General features: G+C 39.9%; 3 protein-coding genes and 1 long non-coding RNA gene across 6 annotated transcripts in view; 2 read left to right on the top strand and 2 right to left on the bottom strand.

Annotated features, from left to right (window-relative positions):
• The window catches only part of LOC146457983 (uncharacterized), a 97,208-nt gene that overhangs the window by 21,691 nt on the left and 60,345 nt on the right, over window positions 1-15,172 (top strand). The window lies entirely within an intron of this gene.
• Window positions 1-15,172, top strand: part of LOC146457984 (uncharacterized) — a 41,459-nt gene that overhangs the window by 10,428 nt on the left and 15,859 nt on the right. The window lies entirely within an intron of this gene.
• Window positions 1-15,172, bottom strand: part of LOC146457985 (uncharacterized) — a 36,245-nt gene that overhangs the window by 4,097 nt on the left and 16,976 nt on the right. The window lies entirely within an intron of this gene.
• LOC146457986 (uncharacterized) lies at window positions 523-1,255 on the bottom strand. Its single transcript, XM_085091108.1, has one exon. It carries the CDS (start codon window positions 1,253-1,255, stop codon window positions 572-574), a length of 684 nt encoding a protein of 227 aa, XP_084947234.1. The 3' UTR covers window positions 523-571.

Consider the following 15,172-nt stretch of genomic DNA (forward strand, 5'->3'; position numbering starts at 1 on the left):
CTCCAATATAGACCTTGCCACACTCACAGGGAATCTTGTAGACTACTCCGTCTTGTTTTGCAGGGTCGACTGTGTCCTTGGGTCGCACTAGGTGTGATCTAAGTGTTGTGTCAGATCTGAAAACTGTCCGTATGCCTTGCTGTTGTAGGCAACGGCGAAGAGCCTCTGATAACCCTTTGACGTATGGTAGCACCGCAGTAGATTTAATTTCAGGCGCAGCTTCTTTTGTGGCTGTTTGTTTCGTTGTTTTCGTAATGTTTTTCACAAACGAAGACGGATAACCGTTAGAAACAAGAACTGATGAGAGGTGTTTCTTTTCTTGCGAGATAACTGATGGTTTAGTTATGAGGTGTTTCGATCTATCGTACAGGCACTTGACAATACCGCGTTTTACAGATTGCGGTTGGTAAATAAATAATAAATAATAATACTAATAAATCTTTATTTAAACACGGTAAAATCCATCAGGAGTATAAAAATTAGAAATAACCTAACTATCCTAAACAAAATTCAAAACCTGACTACAACTAATCTAACTAAAACCTGTTTTTCATGAATGCCGTGTGTAACTTTAAAAATGAATATTAACTAATCTTTTAAATTGACTAAGAGATTCAGCTTCTCTCACATGACAGGGTAGGCTGTTCCAGAGAACTGCTCCGCTATAAGAAAAGCTGTTTTTCATGAAATTAGTTCGCGGAAACGGGACAAATAGTTTGTTAACAGAGTCCCTCAGGGAGTAACGCGTTTCATTTCGTTTAACAAATTTAGATGATAAATATTCAGGAACAAGACCATTTAGAGACTTGTATACCATTATGGATTTCTGTATTTGAAATTGAGTGCTCAAATCTTTCCAATCGAGTTGTCTAATTAAACGGTTAGCATCAGCATCATAGCTAGAGAAGGTTGAAACGCGAGCGGCACGGTTTTGAAGCTTCTGTGGCCTGTCAAATAATGTTTTACCACAATTACCCCAGACAAGATTGCAATAATCGAAATGAGATTGAAATAGTGCGTTGTATATATAATGAAGGGTAGGTGGAGGGACAAAAGGTCTAATTCTTTTTATTGCTCCTATTCCGGAAGCGATCTTTTTAGATAACTTATCAATGTGTGTTTGCCACCGTAGATTTTCATCAATAAATATTCCAAGCGATTTGACAGAGGAAACGTGTTCTATCGGAACATTATTAATCGAGAGCTCAAGTGGGTTCGCCAAAGTACTCAATTTTTGTCTGGAGCCAATTAGCATAAATTCAGTTTTAGAAGTGTTCAAAGTAAGTTTATTGGAAATAAGCCATTTGTTTAGGTTATCTAAATCGTGATTAAGATTTAATTGTATTGAATTCACATCAACGCCAGCATAAGTAATGTGGGTGTCATCGGCATACATCCTAGGCTGGCACGAAGTAAGGCAGTTTGGCAAGTCATTAATATAAATTAGAAATAAAAGGGGGCCAAGGATTGTTCCTTGCGGTACCCCACATTTAAGAGAGCAGATTCTAGGAAGAGAACCGTTAACGAGACATCGTTGTGTACGATTAGTTAAATACGACTTAAACCAATCAAGAGCTGTACCTTGTATTCCATAAAGGTTCATTTTAGATAAAAGGATATCATGGTCAACGGTGTCGAAAGCCTTTTTTAAATTGAGGAAAACCACAGCATTAACATTGCCACGATCAATATTAAAGGCCCAATTATCCGTAGCTTCCAGAAGGGCAGTCACAGTTGAGTGTAACGAGCGAAAACCCGATTGATGATTAGAAATGATATCTTCATTGGTCAAAAAGTTATACAGCTGATCATAAACAATCCTCTCAAAGACTTTAGCTATAACGGAAATGACTGAAATAGGTCGATAATTATTCAGATCAGATTGCTCACCTTCCTTGAACAACGGTGTGAATCATACGCTAGGTATTGGTCAGTGTGTGTAGGCTTTCTGTAAACACTGGTAGAGAGGTAGCCATCCGAATCTCTAGTTACCAACGTGTCAAGAAAGGGTGTGGTGTTGTTGGTCTCAGTTTCCATAGTGAAGCGGATCGTTGGTTGTTGACTATTGAGGTGTTGCAAGAAGATGTCAACTTTGTCTCGACTCAAGATGGTAAAGGTGTCATCCACATAGCGTTTCCAAATCTTAGGTATACAAGGCGTAGAAGTCAAAGCTTGTTCTTCGAAATTCTCCATGTAGAGGTTAGCTATGACAGCGGATACTGGGCTACCCATGGCTGCTCCCTCTTGTTGCTCATAAATTAATCCATTATACTGGAAGTATGTGGATCTTAGAACGAAATCCAAGAGGTCCGCAATCTGTGCAGGTGTTAAAGTCGTGCGGTTAGCAAGACACGGGTCAGCCTCTAGTTTCCGTAACGCGGCTTGTACGACGCCTTCGATAGGTACGTTTGTGAACAGTGATTCTACGTCAAAAGACACCATGATCTCGCTCTCTAGTACCCTCTCACCGTTGATAGTGGACACGAAATGGGCTGAGTTGTTAACTGTATACTCTGATTTCCCTGTTAAGGGAGATAACACATCGGCTAGGTAGGAAGACAGATCATAAGCAAAGGTGTTCACACAAGAAACTATAGATCTCAGTGGTGTATTTACCTTGTGTATCTTAGGAAGGCCATAGATTCTAGGTGGTTGCTTATGTTTGGGCCTGATCTTATTATATACGGACTCTGTTAGGTGCCCACCTCGCTTCAGGTTCAGAAGCTTTTCAGTCAACTTTCGGCTCAAACGGTTTAATAATGTTTAATAAGACCAGAGACAGACAGAAACGAAAGTTCGATAACCTGTTGATCGAGAAACAGTCTTCTGTTTCAACGACTAGAACTGAAGCCGATGTGTTATCTCCCTTAACAGGGAAATCAGAGTATACAGTTAACAACTCAGCCCATTTCGTGTCCACTATCAACGGTGAGAGGGTACTAGAGAGCGAGATCATGGTGTCTTTTGACGTAGAATCACTGTTCACAAACGTACCTATCGAAGCCGTGTTACGGAAACTAGAGGCTGACCCGTGTCTTGCTAACCGCACGACTTTAACACCTGCACAGATTGCGGACCTCTTGGATTTCGTTCTAAGATCCACATACTTCCAGTATAATGGATTGATTTATGAGCAACAAGAGGGAGCAGCCATGGGTAGCCCAGTATCCGCTGTCATAGCTAACCTCTACATGGAGGATTTCGAAGAACAAGCTTTGACCTCTACGCCTTGTATGCCTAAGATTTGGAAACGCTATGTGGATGACACCTTTACCATCTTGAGTCGAGACAAAGTTGACATCTTCTTGCAACACCTCAATAGTCAACAACCAACGATCCGCTTCACTATGGAAACTGAGACCAACAACACCACACCCTTTCTTGACACGTTGGTAACTAGAGATTCGGATGGCTACCTCTCTACCAGTGTTTACAGAAAGCCTACACACACTGACCAATACCTAGCGTATGATTCACACCAACCGCAATCTGTAAAACGCGGTATTGTCAAGTGCCTGTACGATAGATCGAAACACCTCATAACTAAACCATCAGTTATCTCGCAAGAAAAGAAACACCTCTCATCAGTTCTTGTTTCTAACGGTTATCCGTCTTCGTTTGTGAAAAACATTACGAAAACAACGAAACAAACAGCCACAAAAGAAGCTGCGCCTGAAATTAAATCTACTGCGGTGCTACCATACGTCAAAGGGTTATCAGAGGCTCTTCGCCGTTGCCTACAACAGCAAGGCATACGGACAGTTTTCAGATCTGACACAACACTTAGATCACACCTAGTGCGACCCAAGGACACAGTCGACCCTGCAAAACAAGACGGAGTAGTCTACAAGATTCCCTGTGAGTGTGGCAAGGTCTATATTGGAGAGACGGGAAGATCTATGCATGAAAGGATTAAGGAACACGATAGAGACATACGGCTTGCTCGAACCCAATCCTCTGCCGTTTCAGAACACAGCAATGCGACGGGCCACTATCCGCTCTGGGATGAGGTTAAGTTTATTGACCGAGACCCACATTGGTACACCCGTAGGGTTAAAGAGGCTATTCACATTAGACTTCACCCTGACAACATCAATAGGGATAATGGAATTGAAATTCCGGAAGCGTGGATGCCCACGATCAAACAACACAGCAGCCGATCGGTACCAAGGCGGACGGCCGAGGGAACAATTTCTAGTCTGAACGACGAGGATCGAAATCCTCCAATCAACAACAGCCTAAGAGAGGATCGAAACGCACCAATCAACACAAACCAAGGTGCTACTTATACTGTCACGCAATCAGTCGACACCATCGCCTGATGAAGACCAGCAGTATAGCGGTCGAAACGTCGCGATCCACATCTTTGTGACTCAATCGTGAGACAAACGATTAAATCATCTATCATTTTAAACCACGATGACAAACACCTTTCATAATATTGATAATTACTTTATAGAACCATTCACACCTCTAACCATTCTTTTCATCAAAGTATTCATAAAATTTGTTTTAATTGAAATTGAAGCGATTGTCCTATTTCTTGGTAACAGGCGAAATAAATAGGTCTATGAACCTGTTAAAGGGAGGGGTTCACATTTCAGTGCATGTGCATGAATCTAAATGCTTTATTCTCTTTCTTATCAGCTCTATGGCCTTAAAAATTTCCACTCACATGCATTCTAAGGTTGATGTGTTTACAGTTATTTTCATGCGAAATAATGCAATCATATGAAAAAATTACCACCCGAGTTACCTATTTCTTTCCAAATGGTTCGTAAACAACGAATTAAATTAAACAGGCTTGGGTCATAGCGAGCAAAGGCGAAAAAGTGTTTTGATTTATGGACATGCGCAGAACCGTGAACCCCTCCCTTTAACGTGTATCCATATTTTAGTTTGTCTTCTTAAAGTGACTTCACAGAAGCCCGTCAGTAGCACTCAAGGAGACTCAACGTTTCCAGAGAACAATTAAAATGTTGTCTCTTGTGTTCCCTAAACATTTCGAGGTTTTTTAAAGGCATGTTTGTGTAACCTAATAAAGTTTGATGTGTTCGGACGCTTTGGTGTTAAAATGAAAAAAAAAAAGGCTTAGGAAGGGGAATCTTATTCCCAGAATTTACGAGCCATTGTTGGCTTTACGAAAATGCTAGCTGACCTATCTTTGCATTTTTTACAACCTATTTGCACGTCCAAAAACAAAATGAATTAGTTTTCCAGTGTTACAAAATTTTGAGCCAACATTTTACCAAAGAAAACTCAAGTCCGTCCGCGGCGCAGGCTAAAAACATTTGGCGATAGGATGATTCGCCTTGTAGCCGATCTTCCTCGTGCTAGGATCTTCCTCCTTCCATGTGAACAGTTGAGTGAAAGGGAATTCAATTTTGTTTGACGATGAAGTATGTGAAATCTCTCTAAACATTAGATGCTTTTGTTGGTCCGTTAGTGATTGCTGTTAAGCGAATACCAAGATCAGTTAGTAAAAATAGTGGAGTATTTTTATATTTTTTAGTTTTTTTATTTGAGATCAGTTGTAAAATAATTATTTAATCAGTAGTACACTAGACTTAAATTGGAAAAATGAGACTTTTTTTTACACATATCATATCCATAATAGATGATGACGTATACCTGATTATTCCAGCTAAATGGTTTGTTTCCTTTTTTTCTCATAAAGACAACTCTTAGAGTAGCTGTTCTGTTTTGAAAAGTCTACTTAAATAATATCAATCATAATTTTTAGTTTAGTATTATGTGACATATATCTGTCAGTAACTTGTACACTGAAACATGTAAAGGACATTTACATTTTGTTACTGGAATGCAATGTTTAGAAAAAGAAGTATTTTTGTTTTTGTTTTTTTAATGTCACAGGATGGTGAGCATGAACGTGTTCTCTTCTGTGTCGTAGTGTTGAATCATGGCCGCCAGGTAGCAGGCCAAAAAAGCCGGGACATCTGATTAACCTTCATTTTCCGACGTCCTGGCACAAAATCTTGGAGCCAATCTATATTTCTTTTCCTGCCCGAAATGCTTGCTGTAGATCCTGGAGTGGGATTAGATGGAGGCGGTGCTGTACTCTGGTGTAAACCAAGAACCTCCAATTCCAGTCATAGTTTTTCCTTTTGACGCTGTGCCAACTCTAACCATCTGTCGATGTAACCTTTGCAAGCTATTGGGAGCATACAAAAGGAAGCTGTGGGATTCTTTCACTGAAGACCTTCCAAACCGAATTGCGCAATCTGGTTCCACGTTTACAGATTTTGGCTTCTGTGCTGATTTGCTAGCTTTTGTGTTAAGAGACGTCTTAGTGGTGTCATGAGATTGGAACTCACGCTAGTGAATGACTCCAAGGAGTCGAGAGGGCAATTGTTGCGGATGAGATTGAGGAAATCACTAGCGACCGAAATAGCTCACAAGATTGATCAATCTGGTAAACTTATTTGTACATGGTCCAAACTATGATTCCGGCATGCTATTTTTACAAAGATCTCAACAAGGGAAGTTCTAAACAGTTACCTTGCTACTTTGTTGATGTTGTTTGATTCATTTGTTGAACGTCATAACAATTTGTCGCAGTAAACCCTAAAAATGATCTGATTTATTGTATGCTGTCCTACAGTCAATGCCTAGATGGGGCAGTAGACCTAGATTTAGATTTGCGAGAACTTAGCTGGCGTGGAAAGCATAATCGGGGAGGGGGAGGGTAGCCTGCGAGCAAGCTCTTGGGGAAGAGGAGGTGAGCTTGCTCGCAGGCTAGGGGGAGAGAGAACGAAACTTAGATATACTGAGCTATACGCAGACTAGCGAGACTCAAAAGTGACGACACAGTGGCTAATTCATATCGGCATTTGCAAAGAATCTCGATTCCATAACCACCCCAGCAATCAGACCAGACTGTCCAATGAACCCGCTGGGATCATGCTTAATTTTAGCAGTGCTCTTTTTCGCACTAATTTGCTCGCTTGGTCAAAATCCCGGGGGGGGGGGGGTACTCCCCTATATAAGGTATATAGGTATGTCCCGCCCCAAAGGGTATGGTTTTTGAGCCGTTTTGGTCTGAAAACGGGTATAGATTTTGACAATTACGGTCTGAAATCGGGTCGAGTTTTTGGGGCAGGGAACATTTACGAAAGCTTACAAACATATTTTTCTTCTCAGTACGTAACTGGAACGACTAACTGATTGCGAGAAAAAGAAATAGATAAACTATGTCATTCCAGCTTACTTTTACTCCTTGCGTCAACTTCCGTTCGGCACTGATGCATAATCAGGTCTGAAAACGGGTATGAATTTTAGAGGTCAGGTCTGAAAACGGGTGTGGAAAATGGCATGTTTAGGTCTGAAATAGGGTCGGGATTTGAAGACCCTGGTGGCACACCCCCACCAAGAATTCCGGGGAGTACCCCCCCCCCCCCGGGGGTCAAATTTCCTTTCGCGTTTCCCGCGGGAATGACTCACTGACAAATAAAAAAGAATAAAATAAGATCATAAAGAAACAGTGGTGCTGTATCAGTGGGGAATTATCTAGATACGAATATTGGATTTTATCAACTGAGTTATTAAGGTAAATCAGTTGCCGGTGGTAAATTGGCCACCGTAAAGAGTTACAGAAGCCAGGAAAAGGCGTCTGCTCTCGCGGGCTATTTGTGATCTATTTGTCAGAACGAATCGTGGCCAATTTCTTAAACGGGTAAAGCCCAAAACATGTATTCCTGGAGCGAAACAGAGCCTAACCGCATGTTAGACTTTACATGAAATATTTATTCAAGACTTGAAATTATAAATTAATATCTTGTTCAGTTCTGATGTCGACTCTCTCTGGGGATGGACCTGCAATGGATGATTTGTGAAAACATATATGACATATCTACTCGACAAGAATAGTCTACGCTGGCGTTAAACGCGCGGGCTCTTATCCAGATTTCCGGTCTTCTTCCGCCTGTCCTTCCGCCTTCCTTGAGATGAGCAAAGGCGTGAGTTATGCATGTATAGAGCTAAGCTGAACTCTTACCTGACTAAATTGTGTACATGGAGACGGGAAACACCTCAGAAAGTCGTGGGAAGACTGTGAGTGAGAAAGACCGTCAGTGTGTTAATGTTTTGTTTGTTTGCAACGAGTGGAATTCATCCAAGGGCGGTTTGTCGACTTTCAACAGAGAGTTTGCGATCAATTTGGCGAAAACTTCAAGTGAAAAGATCAAAGTTCACTGCTATGTTACCAAAAGCAGTGAACTAGAGAGGAAAGATGCTAGAAAAAACGGAGTGAATGTAATTTCAGCAGAAAGTATTCCCGGAACTTCTAATCCTCTGGATTGGTTGAAATTGCCGCCTCCAGAATTGCCACATCCTGATATTGTAGTAGGCCATGGACGAAAGTTTGGTACTCCTGCTTACTGCATTATGCGGACAACAAACTGCAAGTGGATTCAGTTTGTTCATGTCTTTTGTGAAGACCTTGGAAAGCATAAAGTGGCTGAAAGTCCTGGGCTTGATACAATTGAAGAGAATGAGAAGAAGCATAAAGAAGAAATCAAACTTTGCAAAGCAGCAAATGTGGTTGTCGCTGTTGGCTCACGGCTACAGGAGAAGTACAATAATTGCTTACCAGACATTGAGGTACAGGTCTTCACGCCAGGGATTTTGGAAAGCTTTTTGTACCTCTCGGATCAGAGACGTGGTAAAGTTCAGGGTAGTCTAGATGAGTTTAGTGTCTTTGTTTTTGGTAGAGCAAGTTATGAAGATCTTGTTCTGAAAGGATATGACATCATTGCTGGTGCAGTGGGTTCTCTTGGAGAGAAATTCAAGGTCACATTTGTTGGTGCACCTGAAGGTCAACATAGAAATATGGAGGAGTGGTTCCTAAGGAATACAAAGGTGAAACGTAAGCAATTGACAATCCGTGGTTACTGTGATCAAAATGAACTCAAGACGATGTTCTATGGAGCTGACTTGGTTGCCATGCCTTCTCGCACTGAAGGCTTTGGACTGATTGCCCTTGAAGCCATCTCTGCTGGTGTTCCTGTGCTTGTTACTGTTGAGTCTGGAATTGCAAAAGCCTTAAAGAAAGTAGAAGGTGGAAAGTCTGTTGTGGTCGAGTCAGAAGAACCAAAGGAGTGGGCTCAGAAAATCGAGGAACTCTCCATGAAGACACCAAAAGAAAGACTTGATAATGCCATTCGTTTAAGAGAGAACTACAACAAGACATACTCTTGGGGTGCACAGTGTGAAAGATTTACAGAGATGATTGGGGTTCAAAGGAAAGAGACGTGTGATGCTGATCATGTGAATGGTATGTGAATTATCCTATCCTGACCAATCAATGAAAAGGTCCTTAATTATTATTATAATAGGAAATTATCAAATTATGAAAGTTACCTATCAGAAGTTTTGAAATTTGCAAAAATTAAGTCATGCAATTTTATTTCAGAGTAATCCAAATCCCAAATTTTTAAAAAGTAGCTTTTTGTACCCTGGAGCTGTCATACATGTACCTATAGCAACCTGCAAGTTTTGCTACAGCTTTTGAGTGTAGCATCAACACATTCCTGTGCCTCTTTCCATGAGCTTTCACTTGCTTTTGTTAAATTTCGAAATGTGTTTGACATTCCTAAGGAAGAAATGTTGTTGGCGTAAAATTGAAGAACAGTTCCCCAGTAAAGCTCGCAGTTTAAGTGTCAGCCAATAGTCAAGTAAACTGTTGATGACTTGCCAGTTACCTGTCGGTGACTTGTTGGTAAGCTGTTGGTGGGCTAATTCTCAACTCTCTTCTATTGCCACATCTCTGTGATGTATAGTTGGTATAATAAAGAAATAAACAGGTTTTGTTGGTAGGAATGGGGCAGGTTTGCCTTGAATTACGAGAGTAACGATCATTTGAAGTTCAAGGTTTAACATAAATAAAAGGCATCTTTACTTGTAATGTAGCATCAAACAAGGACATTTAAAAAAAACTTTTCTGAATGCAGCAACTAACTAGTTTGATTAGCATGGCCTGTTCATAGTTCCACAGGCGAGTTTGCAGTTGAAATTTGTTTCTGACACGCCGATATTTACAATGCGTATGCAGCGCTGTTGTGTTTGATGAATTATTTGTTTCCCATGGGAAATTTACTGCAACCACAAAACATGTATTTCCTTCAATACAATCTTTCACAACAAAGATTTTAGGAAAAAAAGGGAAAGGATTCTGCAGAGATATTTCCATTCACTGAATATTAAATGAACATTGCAGTTGAAATTTGATCTGGCACTGAACATAAAACTTTCTCGATGTATGCAAATTTTGGTCAAGATTGAATTCTGTCAGGTAGAAAATAGCGACGTTTTTAACCTTTAATTGTGGTAATTGCTGACTTAGTACTCTAATCTGGCAATGTCTGGTCAGCAGCTAGCTAAACAAGTACAACGTACAGTTTATTTGACATAAACCTTACGTAAAAATGTTGAAAACAGCAACTTGTTATCTTTCTCGATTTCATTTCATTCAAGAACTCAGTATATATAGAGATGACCATTAAGTGCTGATACGTGAACTACAGACTTAAAATTCACTTGAAGTTTTGACTTTTAACTAGAACTGTCAACAAATCAGCCAGTTAACAGAGAGGCTTTCTTGTGCATGCAACCAGTTTTCGACTGGGTTTTCAAAGTCCTTTATACTACTTGATAAATTAAAATCCAACATGGTATATTCAATGTACAACTGGTTCATAACAGTTTCTTTGCGGTAAATTTACAAATGTTTTTCTGCGGAGGTCATTATGTAAATATGGAATTTTCAAACTTAGGTGAAAAAAAGGTTGGAAATTCCTAGGAGGTGGGGGGTCTTCAAAGAACTTCCATTCCAGGGGGTGGGGGGTGTAAAGTGAAAAACCTTCCTTGCAGGGGGGGTATGGATATTTTCTGGAACCACACATTACAGCTCAGTCTGTAATTTGTTTGCTGTTGTAAATTCAGGATGTAATTTTGCTTCACAAAAATGCAGTGAACTAGAATGTGCATGTTAGGCAAGTACCAAGAGATGGTTTTGTAGTAAAAAGGGCAAAATCCCTAAAACAATAATAAATGTGTGGTTCCAGAAAATATCCATACCTTCCCCACGGAAGGGATTGGAAATTCTAGAGGGGTGGAGGGGTCAAGGCTCCAGGAAATTCCTAAGGGGGGGGGGGGTATCAAGAATGGTTCCATAATTCCGATATGTTCAATTTTCGTTTGGTTTTCCTTTTGCTCCCGAGGCGCGGACCCAAAAATAAATCTTGTCAACGGCACAAAATAAATATTTTCATTGTGGTTAGGCTTGATTTCTGTCGCCGCTCGAGTCCGGTCATCTTCCCGAAAAGCGGCTGGTAAGCGAAGCCCATGTTGTGGAAATAAGACGAGTAAATCCTGTAAATTACACTCGCTTGAATATCTTCCACATATAACTAGGTACTTCTGTCACTTCAAACTATATCAACTCTGCTGGCAGATATTTACATCATATTTTTTCGTTGTCATCCACCAGCGTGAAAAATATTGTATGAACTGAATTATTGCGTCAACATTGAACTACAGTGACTGTAGTAATTTGGAATTGACAGAAAACAGTTCTCTGATCCTGATAAAAATAATTCTTCCAGAACTAAGTGAAAACACAGTAAAACAATTATAGTTTTAGGAGGCAAATATAATTTGTCGAGATTTACAAGTCGCAAGCGATGTAAATCAGATAAATAAACAACGTCTTGTTGCTTCACGAATTTTAACTCAAGACATTAAATATATTTTCGCACAAAAGACGGGAAAAATTTCTTCGATACCCATGGTACAACACATTGTATTAACGATTAAATCGTTACATTTGCCTATTACAAAAGGAATCCCAAGTAATTCACAGGAAGTGTGTGACACGAATCCTTTATTCACACAATATTCCAGCGTGTGTGCTATATGCGAGCCAGCGAGGCAGACGTGTGAGGGGTGCGAGGCAAGAACAAAACATGCGAGGCATGCGAGGCATGAACAACCCCCAGCATTAACCGCTAACTGTTAAGCTAACCGGGGAGCTATTTAAGCTAACCTGATTGCTATTTAGGCTAACCGGAGTGCTTTTTAGGCTAACCTGAGCGGGTAGAGTAAAAGGCGGAAAGAGTTTGCTGAATGGCATAATTATGCGAAATACAATTTACACAGGGAATACATTAACTGAAGAGCGCATCCTGTTTTTGCGCCAATTTTATAAGAGCAGCAGTTTTTTCAATGTTGCGGACTATGAAACAACCAAACAACAGATCGAGGATTAGAAAATATAGGCTTGGGATAGAATATGTCTGATCGCTGGTTAGGAAGTGAGAGTGAAGAAATCGATGAAGTTTCACATTCAAGGAACTAAGAATAAATTAAATTTCTAGTTGACAAAAAGAACGTGGCAGCGTTTAACCTAGACAAAAAGCAATACCAGACTGGAGAAATAACATCAGTCCAAGGCCAAAACTGTTATGTAAGAAATTTTAGATTTAAACTCGGTCATTTTATGAGACTCTTTGACGGTTACAATTTGTACAACTCATGGGAAAAATATGTTCTTCTTTTTCTCACCTTACATTTTCGTCGAGCGACGAGTACGCAAGTCACTGTTGAGCTGCTGAGCTAGCTACCTAGCTATTTAATACAGCGATTCAGGTAGCTATAGTTCAGTTACGCGTTATCGAACTAAACATATCCGTCTTTAATTAAGGTCTTTCAGTGCCAGACGTCCCAACCTAAAATGAGATTTAAAAGCAAAAAAGCCCTAGAGCAAAAAAGCAGATGACAAGTATGGTGTCTAATTATCGACACTGGTTGTGTGAAAGGTTGTAAAATTATTCTTATCACAAATGCATTTTGGTCAAATTGTTGTTCATTTTCCCACTCATGATAAATGAATCATCGAGCATACAGGGTATGGGAATAATTTGATCTTTTACTGAGGGTTTAAAAAAAAAAGAAAAAAAAGTTTATTATTTGCCCTCGGTAAAGGATCAATCTTTGTCCTAAGAAGACTTCACGCTGCCAGGTAATTTTTTTCAACCGAAGTCGCGTGGAGTAAAGTGAACATGAAATTTAATGTACTACGGATTTACTCATAGTTCCTTGAATGCGAGAACTATAAAAAGTTTTCATCGCTTTCTTTACCCTCACTTCTTCCAAATCAACAATCAGACGATCAAATCCTCGAATTGTTGTTAATATTTAGCAAGAGTCCGCAGCATCAAAAAAGCTGCTGCTCTTATAAAATTGGTGCGAAAACATGACGTGCTCTTCAGTTAATTTATTTCCCACATAAATCGTATTTCGCATATATATGCCATTCCGCAAACTCATTCCGTCTTTTACCCTCACCGTAACCTGAGTGCCTCCCAAGTCTGCCTCGCATGCCTCGCATGCCTCGCTGGATCGCAGATTGTGCATCCCCAAATGTTATCGAACGCAGGCATGCTGCTTCCAGCGTCATTTTCGGCTTAACTTTGAATGAAAAACATCAAGTTCTGTAAAGATTTTCCAGCCCTGCCAGGTCTTCAGAGTAGGCAGTTTACCAAAGTCTAGTGATAAATAAAAGAAAAATTATGCAAGTTTCGAAATCGGCGACATGTCAAATTTGACCGTCAGACGACGAGATGAGGGGACGCCAAATATTGTCGCGGGAAAAGGGAAAAATTTTTTGTGACACAAAAATAACAGTTACTATAAAAGAACGGCTTGGAGAACCTTATCTCATTGGAAAACATTAAAAACAGCGGAATCTTCATTAAAGACCAAGAAAGATAAGATTTTCCATGTACATGTAATCTGAGACACCATATTCTTTTTGAAATACGCAAATATTTGAGCGCGGAATACTGTTTTGATTGTTTTGTTTTTAGTGGTGCAGTGTAAAGCGTTTCTTTCCTCAGCGCCCTTGAATGTGAACTTGCATTTTGACATCTGTTCGTTTATACTGAAGCGTTGCTGTTTTGTCAGGATAATAAAGCGAAATTGGTTTTAATGATATGACGATATGCATTTTTGATAAGACGACATTACCACGCGACTTCTGCTCATATGTTGGTCACAGTATACGCTAATTTACTCGAAAACACACGTAAGCATCAAAATTCGGCCTCTTGAACAATAAATAAGCTTATTTTTTGCTTTTACGAGAAATAGAAATGTTTCTAGGGGGTGTACGAAAAATTGGAATTTCCGGAAGGGGAGGGGGGTATATTTTGTGGGTTGATTTTGGAAAATCCAGAGGGGAGGGGGGGGGGGGCCATATGAAAAATCCCTTCTGTGGGTGGGGTATGGATATTTTCTGGAACCACACAATCACTGTACAGCCAAGGTGTGGGATACTCACGTATATTATTGTTGGCCCAAAAGTCCAACTTGGTTAAAACTGGATCCAAAAAGTCTGAGGGCCCACAACATAACCCAGAAAAAGTGAGAAGGGAATTAGATGCTACTCAACTAGAAAGCGTTTGCTACTTTGACCACCACACATATTTTATAATCTGTACTGTAATTATTATATCTTGTAATCATCTGTTGTAACTATACTTTTCTTTCTATGTTAATTTTATGTAAATAGTGTGAAATAAATGAACCTTGAGATGCTACTGTCACTAATTTACCTGAAAACCACGCCCCCTCCCCCACCCAACCTGTACAACCACAAGGTCTCTTAAGTGGCATGGTCTTTCATCATTTGTTGTTGATTTACAGTGATGTTGGAGCATGCAGGCAAATTTGGCTTGAGTCCATGTCTCAACAGATTTATGAATCCCACTTAAACTCCTTTTAACTTTTCAGGAAAAATCCTTTTGGGAACGTTTTATAGCATATCTTCATTACGTCACTTTTATATTTATTTAATTTTCTTTGAAATCTTGCCAATAAAGACTATGTATGGTAACTGAGATCAACGCAAGGATCCTTAATTTTAGGTTTTAATGTTTGTGGTTGTCATTTTTTGTGGGGCTGAGGGAAAGCTTGAATGTAGGTTTGGCCAAGCAAAAACTTGGCGTATGAACAAGGACCAACAAGTTCCAAAAAAAAAAAAAGATCACGGTCGATTAGTATGACTGTGATTTCTGTGTTTTAAGAGAAGCCAATAATTTTTGCTATAGCATGACACATTTGATATAGCTGAAGTTTTTCCCACCAAAAAACATGC

Source organism: Pavona decussata, unplaced genomic scaffold, assembly GCF_977016875.1.
Source record: "Pavona decussata unplaced genomic scaffold, jaPavDecu1.1 SCAFFOLD_234, whole genome shotgun sequence".
In the NCBI taxonomy this organism is placed as follows: domain Eukaryota; kingdom Metazoa; phylum Cnidaria; class Anthozoa; order Scleractinia; family Agariciidae; genus Pavona; species Pavona decussata.

What these genes read in the sequence shown, in the direction of transcription:
- LOC146457986 (XM_085091108.1), bottom strand. Translation starts at nt 1,255, where the DNA reads ATGCTAATTGGCTCCAGACAAAAATTGAGTACTTTGGCGAACCCACTT.